The 15,202-nt window shown below is 34.8% G+C and overlaps 1 protein-coding gene across 9 annotated transcripts in view; it reads right to left on the reverse strand.

The window, feature by feature from the left end:
• TOGARAM1 (TOG array regulator of axonemal microtubules 1) overlaps positions 1 to 15,202 on the reverse strand; it is a 78,543-nt gene continuing 63,341 nt past the window's right edge. For 6 of the 9 annotated variants that reach the window (XM_086363337.1, XM_086363341.1, XM_086363336.1 and 3 more), the window contains 7 exons: positions 14,696 to 14,854; positions 11,777 to 11,903; positions 9,328 to 9,446; positions 7,099 to 7,288; positions 4,693 to 4,912; positions 1,745 to 1,831; positions 1 to 1,137 (listed from right to left, as the gene is read on the reverse strand). In XM_086363337.1, the coding sequence (XP_086219463.1) occupies positions 884 to 1,137; positions 1,745 to 1,831; positions 4,693 to 4,912; positions 7,099 to 7,288; positions 9,328 to 9,446; positions 11,777 to 11,903; positions 14,696 to 14,854 (1,156 nt within the window). In that variant the 3' untranslated portion in view covers positions 1 to 883. The remainder of the gene's footprint in view (positions 1,138 to 1,744; positions 1,832 to 4,692; positions 4,913 to 7,098; positions 7,289 to 9,327; positions 9,447 to 11,776; positions 11,904 to 14,695; positions 14,855 to 15,202) is intronic. The other 3 variants (XM_086363344.1, XM_086363345.1, XM_086363343.1) reach the window with 1 other exon arrangement.

The raw sequence follows: 15,202 nt of genomic DNA on the forward strand, positions 1-15,202 counted from the left end.
TACAGAAATAAATCCTTTTATTATATAACATTCCTTTTCTTTTTTAAGATGCATACAGTACTTGTAGCCCAAGAATTCTGAGAAAAGCTAGAGAAGACCTGGCACTATACTTGAGAATTATACAACTGGGCAGCAAAATAACACCTTTATAAATGTCAGGACATATAGAAATAAAATTTAGTGTTTGCACACAAAAATAGGGAAGTTACATTCAACACGTTTTCTTAAACGTGCATTTAATGTTTAAATGTTTTCTAAAACTTTGGTCATCATGCTTTATTATAACTTGTAAAATTTCACAATTATGTAGATGATTAAACCCAACTGGTAAGCAAATATTTCACTTAACACAGCAGCAAAAGCAAGCTAATACTGTACAATCATATTAGCAGACTGATTTCAGAAATACATGTTTTTCACAAATAGCACATAAAACATAGTTTGTGATAACATAGTTCAATGACTTTTCTTCCACTTCATTAAACAAGGCTGAGTAATGAGACATAGCAAAACATGATTACATAACAAAAAGTATATTTTTAATTAAAAGTCTAATCGTACATATAGGGCAACAAATTGCAGTTTCTACAGAATAGTGCAAATAAGCGGGACTTTTCTCAAAAATATTAAAATTGGATTCACTCCACATGCCTCAGATTTCATGAGCATTAGATTATATTATTTTAGATTTTTGTGTGATGGGTGCAAGTGATAGGGTTGATGTAGGACAGATGTGTACTCACAGGCTGCAAATAAAAATAGTTATTGACTTAATTACTGGATGAGAAGCGCAGGCACTGAAAACCTAACTTTAACAAACTTCCATTTGTCATCAAGTAAACAGTTTTGTTCATCATATTTCATCAAAGACTCATAATTCATTTTAAATTGTCATATCAAGCAATTCTTCTAAACTCTTTTTTATATGTGATGGTTGAGATGCAGCCTGATTTAACAGATTCTGACCCATCTGTGTAAAAAGTGCTTTTGATAATTTAGCTGTGGCTGTTCGTATATTTCCTCCAGCTCCAGGCAAAGAGCCACTATTTGTCATGTTCCCTAAGAGATGCCATAAAACAACCAACACTTTCTGTTCTGTTGCATGGGGCTTCCTTTGATAAAGTTCCATAACAATATCTGAAACACAAAAATAATAAACAGTGAGGTTTAAAAAAAAAAAATTCAAGTTCTGACAATTAGAAAGCATATAAAATAAACTAGGCTTCTTCCCTGACATGTGTGCTAAAATGTTCAGCATCTTAAAAAAAGTAAGGCCAGAAACTTTGCTCCCAAAGATTGGGATCTTCAAGTATTAGAAATCTATATATGACAGGCAAAAGCAGTAAAAATAGAAATCAAATCAAAAATTCATCTCAATGTTTTCCAAATGTAGTTTAATCAAGACATACACATTTTAAACTCCTGGACCTTTCATTAAACACAATTTGAAACAGCAGTTTTCTGTATGTACCAATATTTGATTTTAATATCTTTTATTGATCCTATTTATTTCTCCTAACAAGATTTTTTTACTGGGGGGAAAAAGGAATAAAATTCTTTTGAAGAAAATTTTTGGGGTAAAAGTCTTAAAAAGTCTTTTTACAGATCATTATACAATTTATTTCTACTTCATAGATAATGATATTGAACTTGGTAGCTATCCTAAAATTGAGTTGAAATGCCCATCAGTGTATCCTTAATCAATCAACTATTTCTTAAGAAATAACAATTTAAAAATTTTTACCAGCAAGCTTTTCAGTCATATCCTGTTTTGCCTTTCCATTTAAAAACTGGGCTTTTGTGCAAAATGGCTGTAGCAGTAAGTAATTATCTAAACAAAAAGAATAACACAGAGACACATTTTTAAGCAGTTATAAAAATCTTATTTATTTTCCATTACATAGCATTGAAAGGAAAAAAATCATGTAAATGAATGAAAATGTGTTAGAAAGATTTAATCTACATAGTTAACAACTTTAAAAAATTCTCTATAAACCTTAATACAGTAATATTCTTAAAGCAAATAAAAAGTAAAAATACCTCACAGAATATTAAAGGAGCTATCATACGGTATAAAAAAGAAAAAGAACTACCTATCTCCTAGGCATCTTATTCCAAATGATAGTATATAGGTTTATCAAAAAAGAAAAAGAAATGAAGAATTGAAATTTTGGGATAGTTTTTACCTTCACTGATTTTTTTTCAAATTTTTAATTTTATAGTTTCACAGGAAATATCAAAGATAGTACAGATAGGCCTGTGTACTTTCACCCAAATTACATCTTTCATAATTATAGTATACATCAAAACAAGGAATCTGGCATTAGTACAGTATGTGTACATAGTTCTATGCCATTTTATCACATGTGCAGATCTGTGAAACTATCACTACAGTTAAGATACAGAACTACTGTATCACCACAAAGACCTATAGCTATACATATACTGACTCCTCCTAAACTGCTGTTAAACCCTGATAGCCACTAATGTGCTTTCCATCTCTGCAAATTTGTCATTTTGAAAAAGTTATACACATGGAATCCTATAGCAGGTGACCTTTTGGGGTTGGCTTTTTTCTCTCAGCATAATGACCTTGAGATCCATCCAAACTGTTGCATGTGTCTATAACCCATTTCTTTCTACTGCTAAGTATTTTATGGTATGGATATATCAAGTTTTTTCACCATTAACCCACTGAACTATACTTAGGCAATTGACAGTCTGGGGCTATTACAAACAAAGCTGCTATGAACAATCATGTACGGGTTTTTGCATGAACATAATATTTTACTGCTCTGGAATAAAGGCCTAGGAAAACAACTGATAGGTAAGTGCATGCTTAGTTTTTTTAAGAAACAGCCCAACAATTTTCTAAAGTGGCTATGATTTTTTATTTACATTCTCACCAGCAATGTATCAGATCCAGTTTCTCTGCACCTTGTTAGCATTTGGTGTTGTCACTATTTTTAATTTTAGCTGTTCTAATACTTGCTATGAACTCAATGTTTGCATGCCCCACCCAAACTTATACCTTGAAACCCAATCCCCAATGTGATGGTGTTTGAAAATGGGGCTTTGGGGGAGGAAATTAGGTCATGAAGGTGGAGCCTTCATCAGTGAGATTAGTGCCTTCATAAAAGAGGTTCCAAGAGCTCCCGTCCCTTCCACCATGTGAGAACACAGCCAGAAGATGGCCACTTATAAACCAGGAAGAGGGCCCTCACCCAACAACAAATCTGTTGATGCTTTGATCATGGACTTCCCAGGCTTCAAGAACTGTGAGAAATAAGTATGTGTTGTTTTTAAGTCATCCAAGCTGTGGTAGTTTAACTACCCAAAAAGACTAATACACTTGCATAACGATCATGGTCTTAATTTGTATTTATGTTTCCTTAGTGACTGGTAATGTTACACGTCTTTTCATGTGTTTATTTTCCATCCATATAAATGTTTCCTTCATGTCCTTTGCCCATTTTCTAAATAGGGTTTTGTTTTTTTTTTAATGTTGAGTTTTAAGAATTCTTTCTTTCTCTCGCATTCTCTTAGCTGCACTATGTGGCTTGTGGGATCTTAGTTTCCTGACCAGGGATCAAACTTGGACTCCTTGCAGTGGAAGTGCCAGCAAATTCCCACAAGTTCTTTATATATTCTGAAAGTCAAAGTTGCTCAGTTGTGTCCAACTCTTTGTGACCCCATGGACTGTAGCCCGCCATGCTCCTCTGTCCATGGAATTTTCCAGGCAAGACTATTGGAGTGGGTAGCCATTTCCTTCTCCAGGGATCTTCCTGACCCAGGAATCGAGCTGGGGTCTCCTGCACTGCAGGCGGATTTTTTTTTTATCAGCTTAGCTACCAGGGAAACCCCTTACATATTCTAGATAAGCATATGTATCAGATACGTGGTTTGCAAATATTTTCTGCAAATCTGTAGTTTGTCTGGAAGGATAGCTGGAATGATGGCATCATAGAGGACGACTTGTCCAGTTAGTTACGAGCTAAACTACAGACACATGGTTCTAGGATGGAGACCACATAGCATCCTAAACAGGTGCCGAAGCAACCTAAACTTGAACTGTTTACGAAATTCTAGAAAAGAGAGTCCAGGATGGGACACTTAAAAACTACATTTATTTCACTATCTATTTGGACTTATTTTTGTAACACAAAAATAAATATTTTGACCTAAAAAAATAAAAAGTCTTTTGCAAAGTAAATGTGAAGTAAACCTGATAACCACTACGTTACAGAAATGGGATGCAAAGGAAATGTTTTAAATTTTGATGATGTTCAGTTTATGGACTTTATATAGATCATACTTTTAATGCCACGCTAACAACTCTTCACCAAGCCTAAGTTCTAAGGATTTTCTCATATATTCTATAAGTTATACAGTTAAATCTTCCATTGAAATCTATGATCCATTTTGAGTTAACTTGGTATCAGATGTGATGTTGAGGTAGAAAAATAAGAATTGAAAAGTTAAAAATAAAGGTAGAGAAAGTCAGTTTAATGGAATGGTATTTAATCACTAAAAATAATTAAAACTGCTACTGAGAAAACTTTAAAAATTTTATCGCAACATTAAGTGACAAAAACTGAATAGCTAGGATTTTGGCATTTTAGAAAATGTGTAGAATGAGGAAGCACAAAAGTAAAGCCAAAATAATCTGAATGCCAAAGTAAGATTTCTTACCTACGTGCTGACTCAGTGCCTGAACAACATTGGTGGCAGCAGCATAGATGCCTGGATTCTTGGAATTCAGATTGTTATCTACTATTGCTGGGATTAGCATGTTGATTATAGGAGATAAGTTGTCTCTGAGCAAAGGAATCATTTTGTGCATTGTTTCTAGAGCCACCAGGTTTACTTTACTATTGGAATCATGAAGCCGAGATTTAAAAGCATCAAAGATCTGAAAGTAAATTGGTAAATTAAAGTGAACTAATGTTGATATCTATTATATTTAAATTCCTAATGGCATTTCATAGTATTCATCCTACTAAAGCATAAATGTACTATTTAAAAACACACACACGCATCTCATTTAACTTGGACTGAGATAACAGGAACTTCATAAAAATTTGGATGCTAGTGTCCAATCTTCTTACAGCAAAAAGAGAAGACTTCAAAATCCACCTAAAAAGAGATCCTAAAATCTCTAAATTAAGGTTGAGAAATTTGGTTCAATAAAAAATGCTGTTTTCTGAAATGTGTAGGTTAGTTTAGCTAACTTTAAGAACTTAGACATTTCTATTCTTATCTCTATTTGTAACAGAAGTAGACATGTAGGTTTTACTACAGAGATTTGACCTAGTTTCAGATTTAAGTTTTTATTAGTACCTCTTAACCTGAGTACTTAAACAATAGAGCCTTCCTCTTCTAATTCTTAGCTTTTGTAAATTCAAGATATAATGAAGTAAATGCTGAGCAATTTAACCATGTCAGGTGAGGAAAGAGCTATTCTGTGAGAATGAGACTATTAACTAATAATCCATGATATATATCATATACAAGTGTTAGTATTAGTCACTCAGTCGTGTCTGACTCTTTGCAACCCCATGGGCTGTAGCCTGCCAGGCTTCTCAGTCCATGGAACTCTTCAGGCAAGAATAATGGAGTAGGTTACCAGTAGAATTTAATGACTAAATTACTAATGGAATTGACTGAACCAAATTCTGAGGAAGCATAAGTAATCTATGCTCTCGTACCACTAACATTTATTACTGTTTCCCTTTCTATTGCTTCTAGTCTTCCTATATAAGTTATAAAATATACAAATGCATATTTATAAATATATATTAACATAATATATAAAATTAGCACAAGCAGACTTCTAATTTACATATGAAACTTTCATTATTTATTCCTAAGTAATATCAAGTCAGGCTGGATGAAGCACAAGTTGGAATCAAGATTGCTGGGAGAAATATCAATAACCTCAGATACGCAGATGATACCACCCTTATGGCAGAAAGTGAAGAGGAACTAAAGAGACTCTTGACGAAGGTGAAAGAGGAGCATGAAAAAGCAGGCTAAAACTCAACGTGCAAAAAACAAGATCATGGCATTTGGTCCCATCACTTCATGGCAAATAGATGAGGAAACAATAGAAACAGTGAGAGACTTTATTTTTGGGGGTTCCAAAATCACTGCAGATAGTAACTGCAACCATGAAATTAAAAGATGCTTGTTCCTTGGAAGAAAAGCTATGACCAACCTAGAGAGCTTATTAAAAAGCAGAGACATTACTTTGGTGACAAAAGTCCATCTAGTCAAAGCTATGATTTTTTCCAGTAGTCATGTATGGATGTGAGAGCTGGACCATAAAGAAAGCTGAACACGGAAGAATTGATGCTTTTGAACTGTGGTGTTGGAGAAGACTCTTGAGATCCAACTAGTCAATCTAAAGGAACTCAGTCCTGAATATTCATTGGAAAGACTGATGCTGAAGCTGAAACTCCAATACTTTGGCCACCTGATGCAGAGAACTGACTCATTGGAAAAGACCCTGATGCTGGGAAAGATGGAAGGCAGGAGGAGAAGGGGATGACAGAGGATGAGATGGTTGGATGGCATCATCAACTCGATGGACATGAGTTTGAGCAAGCTCTGGGAGTTGGTGATGGACAGGGAAGCCTGGAGTGCTGCAGTCCACGGGGCTGCAGAGAGTCGGACAGAACTGAGCGACTGAACTGAACTGAATATCAAGTCTCTTAAATGCCCTGGTTTTTAAAATACTGATTGATTCACTCAATTTATTTTTTTTTTTTGGCCCCACTGCATGGCTTTTGGGGATTGCAGTTCCCCAACCAGGGACTGAACCTGGGTTATGAGTGAAGGTCTAGAATCCTAACCATTAGGCCACCAAGGGACTCTCTTACTCAACATATATATTTACTGACTGCCAGGTTCTGAGAACTCTGAGATTATAAAGTTTTCAAGGAGTCACCATCTAGTGGGAGGAATCAAAACTTTTCTCTAAGTTTTAACACTTTAAAGTAATATATATCTGTAATATTAAGAAATAAGACAATTATTATACTGATGAACTTTATTAACTATGGATTGAACATGAAAATTAATTTTGACGGTCCTTACCTTCACAATGTTTCCAACAACAAGCTCTTGATTGTTTTCCGTATCTGATAAAAGCTGCTTAATCCCATTAATACGATCACGAAAATCTTTTGCATTTAATAAACCTGTTATGACTTTAATGTACTCAGCACTTTCTAAGGAATTTCGGGGAACTGATTTTCTGGTGATTTCACGAATTTCAGTTACCTCTCTAAAGTGAAACAAAGGTAAAACAAACATAATAATTATCATGTATTCACTTTTTAAAAATTCACAAAATAACCCATAGCCACAATACTTGTGTTGGGGGTCCCTAATATCTCTGCTGGGTTTGGTAATTTGCTGGGAGGACTCATAGATTCAGCATGTAGTTTTACTCATGGTCAATGGCAACCCACTCCAGTACTATTGCCTGGAAAATCCAATGGACGGAGGAGCCTGGTAGGCTGCAGTCCATGGGGTCGCTAGAGTTGGACACGACTGATTGACTTCACTTTCACTCTTCACTTTCATGCATTGGAGAAGGAAATGGCAACCCACTCCAGTGTTCTTGCTTGGAGAATCCCAGGGACGGGGGAGCCTGGTGGGCTGCCATCTATGGGGTCACACAGAGTGGGACACGACTGAAGCTACTTAGCAGCAGCAGCAGCAAGATTTATTATAGGAGAAGGATATAAAGCAAAATCAGCAAAAGGAAAAGGTGCATGGGGTCAAAGTCTGGAAGAAACTAGATGCAAGTCTCCAAGGGTCCTTTTCCAGTGGAGTCACACAGTATAAACTTAATTCCTCCTTAATTAATAAACTTAATTAATAAACTTAATTCCTCCTCCTTAATTCCTTAATTGCAACAAACTGTGACAATACATGTCAAATGTTGTCTATCAAAGAAGTTTAGAGGTGCGGTACCCAGGATTTTTAATGGGGAGTTGTTCACGATTGGTCCTTTGCCTGGGACATACCAAAATTCCCAAGTTCCAGGAATAAGGCAGTTCTTCACACTGTTTGCCCAAATAACAGAGGCACAGTAAACTACTCTTACCAGTTAGAGAATGGTGGGGAATCCTCCTGAAATCCTAGTTACCCGATGCTAGCTAAAGGCGGCGAACCTCTCAAGCTGAACTTGAGAGGTTCTGGAAGCAACCTAGTTATATCTCTGTTCTGGAAGCAACCTAGTTCCTATAGTATTTTATTTCTCTCTAAAGAACTGTTTTAACATTTCTTGCAAAGAAAATCCAATGGCAACAAATTGCCTCATTTTTTGTCTAAGCAAGTCTTTGTTTCTCCTACACTTTTTTCCTTCCAGTTTTATCGAGATATAACTGAAATACGGCACTGTGTAAAGTCTAAGGTATACAAAGACTTGATTTACATATTTCATGACGTGATTATCACAATAACTTTAGTGAACATCCATTATCTCATATAGGTGCAAAATTAAAGAAATAGGAAAAAATTTTAATAAATAACTTTTATTTGTTTTGAGGACTCAGGACATACTCTCTTAACTTTTATATAAAACATACAGTAGCATTATATTCAGGGCATATAGTACTCTCCTCTGTGAACTATATTTTGAAGAGCAAGGCTCCAAAACTCTATGGATTTTTATTTTTTATAAAATTTATTATTCAAAGATATACAAACACGGAAAATATGAAAGATACCTATGCATCGACTCATAATTTTTAAAGTAATGTTTAAAACATATTTTAAAATACACCAAAGAGATCATAATACTTCTGAAAGATTTTTAAAAACTATATAATCAACCTATTAAATACTGCCTAATAGTTTAAACAGGTTACACCATTACATATACAATTATATTAAAAAAAATTTTAACAGTATTTCTTTTTTTGGTTGACGGTTATTATAGGTGATTGGTTACACTCTTTTAATGCTTGTATTTCATACAGTTTTTTCTCCCTTAACCATAATTATGTATTACTTTTATAACCAAGGGGGGAAGTAAAGGCTATAAATTGAAAAAAAATTAAAGAGTTGTCCAGGACAGGCCTAATATTGACAAGTTCAATAACACTAAAGTTTTACTAAAGTTTAGTTCACATAAAAGCAAGGTGCTGTGAATAAATAATTGCCTTTTTAAATCAAATTATCTCATATTTTCTAAGTCCTTACCAACTTTCATTAAATTTTGACAAACAACTCTGGAATAGTTCATGAAAACATTCAAATGAGACTACCATGAGACTAAATGAGACTATCATCAGTAGGGAGTAATGATTCTACCTTTCAGCTGAATTGAAAGCATCCCTAGAAACAGATGACGACCTTGTGTTTCCAACACTGCCGGTATGAGATCGTCTTCCTTTTGCTGAAGGAGTATCTAGCGGTATCTCTCCCAAACCCTATAAGTAAAGAGAGGCAGTGCAATGAAAGTCTTAAAACTAGTAAAAGTGAAATTAACTTGGACAATGTAATTTTCATAGCAGTCATTGCTGATCTCTCATGACTGAAGGCATTTTAATAATCTGCGATATTTATGCTTTAAAGGGTATCAGATATATAAATTACCTTGTAATTAGTAGTAAATTAACAAAATATGTGCCCAACACCAGCAAGTGATACTGACTTGGTAAAACTGTTTAAAATGCAAAACCTCATATCTATATTTTGTAACTACTCTTCTTAAAGCTTAAAATCTATAAAAAAAAATCATGAATTTATATAGAAAATATGAATATATCACATAAACAATGAATTCCTATGCAATACCAGTATGGGACTAAACATTTAAATATGAATTAATTAAAATTTATTTTTTCTGATACTTGTACTTGAAATAACTCACAGATATAATCAGCCTCATTTTAGTAAGATAATTTTTTCATGGTTATTTTGATAAATTCTATATGAATTAAGCTGAAATCTCATACCAATAGGAAGAAAAAATGCCCTAAAATGTTTATCACCACACATATTTGAAGTAGTATCCCTTCAAAAATGAATCTTGTATCTAAGTTGACCAGAGAGGAATAACATAAATTACCACAGAAAAATTCCACATCATTAAACTAAGCACATTTTTGCAAAAATTAATACATAAATAGGCTACATTTTTTTCTTTTACTAAACAAAAATGTATATTGAGCGGGTAACTATATGAAAGGGGCTTCCCTGATGGCTCAGTGGCAAAGAATCCACCTGCCAATGCAGGAGACGCAAGTTTGACCCCTGTGTCGGGAAGGTCCTCCGGGGAAGGAAATGGCAACCTACTCCAGTATTTCTGCCTGGGAAATCCCATGGACAGAGGAGCTTGGTGGACTACAGTCCATGGGGTCACAAAAGAGTTGAACATGACTTAGTGACTAAACAACAATTACATGAAAAGTAGGTCTATTTGTTTTCCCATCTTAAAAGGAAGTCAACTCCATTCATTTTCATTATCTTATAGGTAACAAAATGTGCAGGGAATTTTATTCTTGTTGTGTTCCCAATGCTAAAAAGAATTGATTTTCTTTAGACATATATAATTTTATTTATTTATTTATTGGCTGTGCTGGGTCATCAGCACTCCTTGGGCTGTTCTCCAGTTGTGGTGAGTAGGGGCTACTCTCTGGTTGCAGTGTGCGGGCTTCTCACTGTGGTGGATTCTCTTGCTGTGGTGCACAGGCTCTAGGCAAGTGGGCTTCAGTAGTTGCGGCAGGGAGGCTCAGTATTTGCAGCTCCTGGGCTCTAGAGCACAGGCTCAATGGTTGTGACGCTTGGGCTTATCAGCCTGGGCTGAGTTGCTCCGTGGGATGGTCCCAGATTGGATCAGGGATTGAACCATGTCTCCTACGTTGGTAGGTGGATTTTTTACTATTGAGCCACCAGGGAAACCCAAGAATCAATTTTCTTTTAGAAGGGTTGACTTTACACTTTTGAAAAGGGCTCTGGCCTAATATTACTATTGATAGACTCCCCGACCCTGTCTTTTGTCCTTAAGAAAAATAAAAAATAATACAACAAAAACAAAACAAAAAAATACGAAAAAATAACAAGTACAAAAAACAAAAACAAAACAAAAAATAAAAGCTCTTTGTTTTGGGGGGAACACGATCAACCCATTCAGAAAGTTTATAATCTTTAGCAATATAGAATGGATAATTATAAATTGATCACTCTTTTATTGTTAAGAAACTCAAAGGTAAGAAGAATAACATTACCAACTCTTGGGTTACTTTATAAGGCACTTTTCACATTTCATTTCACTTGACAGTCCCTCAGTTACTCATTTACATACATTTTTGAATACTCATTATCTACAAGGACATATAAGACATGGGGCTTCCCCTCAAGGAACTCCTTTATCAACAATGTGGTAGAAGCTCTAACAGTGGGACGTACAAGGAAAATAAAGAACTAAGTGTAATAAACATTATCCTCATTTTATAAAAACAATAAAGAAATGATATGTGCAAGATTATATAATTGCTACTTCTCAAGTTGTGATTCAAACACAAGTCTTGTAATTCCAATAAGCCACACTACTACATTCTACCTAATATCAACCTTCTATTCAATAAACATTTACACTATGAATGTCTCCTCAGTACTACAGTTGTTGAAATGCTACTGTAGATCTATTCTGAATGGTTAACAGAAATAAACAAGTAATTATTTCTATCCTTTACCTTCCTCAGCAAATGAACATTGCTTTTAAAGTTGTGTTATAAAATAAATTTCTTCTACATACCTTTTGCCGTAAGCTTTTAACAGATTCCTTAATATATGGCAAATCTTTAGATGGCACGTACTTTTCAAGCATTTTATCAAAGTTAGGATGACACATCATGAGGAAAAGCATCTTTCGGCCATAATACCTATGGATATTTAAGAAATATGTGAAATGATTCTATAAATCTTAACAAGCCTAAGTTTCTGTCCTTAGATTTAATTTTTTTCCCCCAGTAGAAAAAAAACCTATCAACATCAAGATTATCATCCCTATATTAAATAAGCCACTGAAATATAGCTGCAGTAACTGGATTAGAGAGTATAGCATTCTCCTGCCACCCATCTTTAAAAAAACATAGCTTCAAATCTTTTAGCTATATGTCACAGAGAGTCAAAAGCTATGACTATTTTTCAGGCACCCAAGGATCCACATAAAGACTGGCATTTGGCAGAACTGTGAGTTAAAAGAAGTGTTTGTCCTGACTTCCTTGTCTGGTGACCTTTTGCTGCTCACAGACTGGCCAGATATTCTGGCCTAAGTCAACCCAAGATTCTGTATTTCTGACTCTCTCTCTTTTCTTCTTCCTGCCAAAACGTACCTGGGCTTCAATTCTTCAAAAACCTATTCTTTGCTATCTAAAATACATCCAAAGTTAGCTGGTAAATTGTGGCTGATACATTAATGAAATGTCTAATGTTCTCCAAAACTAGGTGTTTTTTTAAATGCCACATTAGTTTTAACATAATTCTTTTGGGATAATACCCTAAGCCAGGATATCATTATAATGGTAAATGATGTGGTGGAAGTGCATACTGGAGATTATTTTTCGACAGGGGGGTCTTGTATTACCTCATAAAACTGTATTCTTCTTCTTCCTGGAGACTTGACCCTAAAATAATTACAATTATACCTTTACCTACAACTTGGAATGTATGATACTAGAAGAACCAGAGAAGGCAAAGCTTTTGTGGGGGAGATGTAGAAGATGATCTCAGAATCATTTATATCAACTAGATTTGTTCAAATGTAATGAAATTACAAAAGGGAGGTAATATCAGAGAATAAAAATTAGTTTTCTTGCCCCACAACCAGAATAAGGTTAACACCCAGATAAATAGCTCCTAATTAGTTATAGTTTCAAAGCTGACTCTAACTTTTATCCCAGAATGGTAAGGACTGCAGGTCTACCATAGACTGTAATGATATGTGAATGGCTAAAACAAACAAAGGAGCAAGCAAAAGACAAAAAATGTAAGAAACACTATAACTGGAAAGTTGTCATTATTCTGTAATTTTAAAACTTTAAATAAGAATCTAAGAAATGACAAAATGGATTAGAAGAATTACTATGCCATTAAGGAAAAGTTAAAATGTAAAAAAAACAACTATTGTAAATTTTATTTTGTTTCTAACTAGTCTATTATGATCCAACCCTCCTTAATTGTTTTGAACTTTACTGAGGTATGTACAACTTCTAAAATGGTTACCCCAAAGATATCTTGCTCTAATTCCTACAATTTGTGAATATACGAGATGTAACTTCCAGGATTATGTTATATTTAATGGTACAGCTGATTTTAAGATAAGGAGATGATCTGGGTGGACCTAAGTGAATCACATGAGCCCTTAAATGCACAGAGCTTTCTGTAGCTGGTAGAAGAAAAAGAAGTCAAAGAAATTCCAAGCATGAGAGGGATTCGCCTTGTTGCTGCTGGCTTGAAGATGGAGGTGGGCTGCATGAGAAGGAATTCGGGTGGACGGAAAGGAGCTGAGAAGAGATCCCGGCTGAGAGCCAGCAAGGGAATGGTAACCTCTGTCCAATAATCACAAGAAACTGAATTCAGCCAACAAGCTGAGTTTGCAAGCAGATTCTTCTATACTGCAAGAGCCCTGCACTTGTTACCACCTTGATATCAGCCTTATGAAACGCTAAGCAGAAAACCCAATTGAGCATGCCAGACTTCTAACCTAAAAATGGTAAGCTAAAACAGCCTGTGTTGCCTTAAATCACTATGTTTGTGGTTATTTGTTATGCAGTAATATTAAATGAATATATTTAGTTTCTATAATATTTTTTTGACATGACTTCCACAAGCTTAACTGTAGATACTTAAAGTAATGAACATCTCTGTCTTAAAATGTTAAAGTTTGATGTCCTTCTTTTCTTTTTAGTTTCCACAAAGTCAAGGTCCTACCTTCTTCATTTAATCTGAGTTCACATATAACTGCCAAAATTTTTACATTCTGTATGGGACATTATAAACATCTAGTCAAACCTTACTAATTTTATAGATGAAACAGAGGCTAACAGAGGTTAAGTAACTTGCTAAGGGCTGACAGTGGCTCGAGCTAGGAATTGAACCTAAGCTTCTGATTACATCCAAACTTCTGTTAGCATTACAGCTATAGTACCATCCATTTCTTAATTACTCTGATATCCTTCTCTGACCATTCTTAACCTTCATAAAATTGTTCTTTGAGTACAAGACAGCAATCAAGAATTCATGGAATTTTCTAAGTGCACATATCTCATGCTAATCAGTTTGCTTCCTGTATTCTTCCTGATTTTACCTGACTACTTGGAAATACATCATTTTCCCCTAAATGCATTTACCTTATATTTGCCCACAATGAATTTCTTCTGCCACTTTTCTGCCCACTTATACAGTCTTGTATGGTTTTCATGCAGATCATCCCTGGGACATGGCATCTTACTACCCAGAAGTATGTAGTGTCATTTGTAAATTTGGAGAATTCACTGTGCACTCCCTCAAGGTCATTTATAAATCAGTCAAAAAAGATCATCCCCCAGCACCAATCTGTGGGGGTCCCACTTCTCCATTTAGAAAAATGTTTATTCTTCTTCAACCTTTGTTTCTACATTTAAGCCCTTGTAGTAAATAAGAGACTCAACAAATATTATTAGCAGCTACTCACCTGGTTTCTGGTGAGCTGTCCTGAGCAAATTTAGCAGCAGCGGGTAATATACGGTCAGCCATATCCTTTGCTCCAGATAAAACACGCTCTGGTTCCATAAATTCTACCACATCTGATAAATGCTGGGCAGCACATCTTCTTACTGCAATGTGTAAGTGGCTAGAGGAAACATGGTCAATTACAATAGAGTTGATAAACTATTTTCCAAAGATATACCTTAAAAATTAAATGATTACTCCTAAGCCTCAGCCATCATCGTTGTAGGCTAAAATGACAAATTATTTACATTAGCTATCTCTTCCAAGAAGTTAAAAACAAAAGTTATAATCACTGACATTTATTTAGCTCCAGATCTATGAAGGTTAGGAACACTATTAAAACAACAATATTATTGTCTTCTGTATGCTTAGTACCTAATCTGACTTTTACCATAAAGGAATTATTTAATACATGTTTTCTGACTGAAATAACATTGTAATTTGCACTTTTCCCGTATACCCCAGATTA

Source organism: Bos grunniens, chromosome 21, assembly GCF_055505025.1.
Source record: "Bos grunniens cultivar Pamir isolate PY7600 chromosome 21, Bosgru_T2T1.0, whole genome shotgun sequence".
Classification (NCBI taxonomy): Eukaryota; Metazoa; Chordata; class Mammalia; order Artiodactyla; family Bovidae; genus Bos; species Bos grunniens.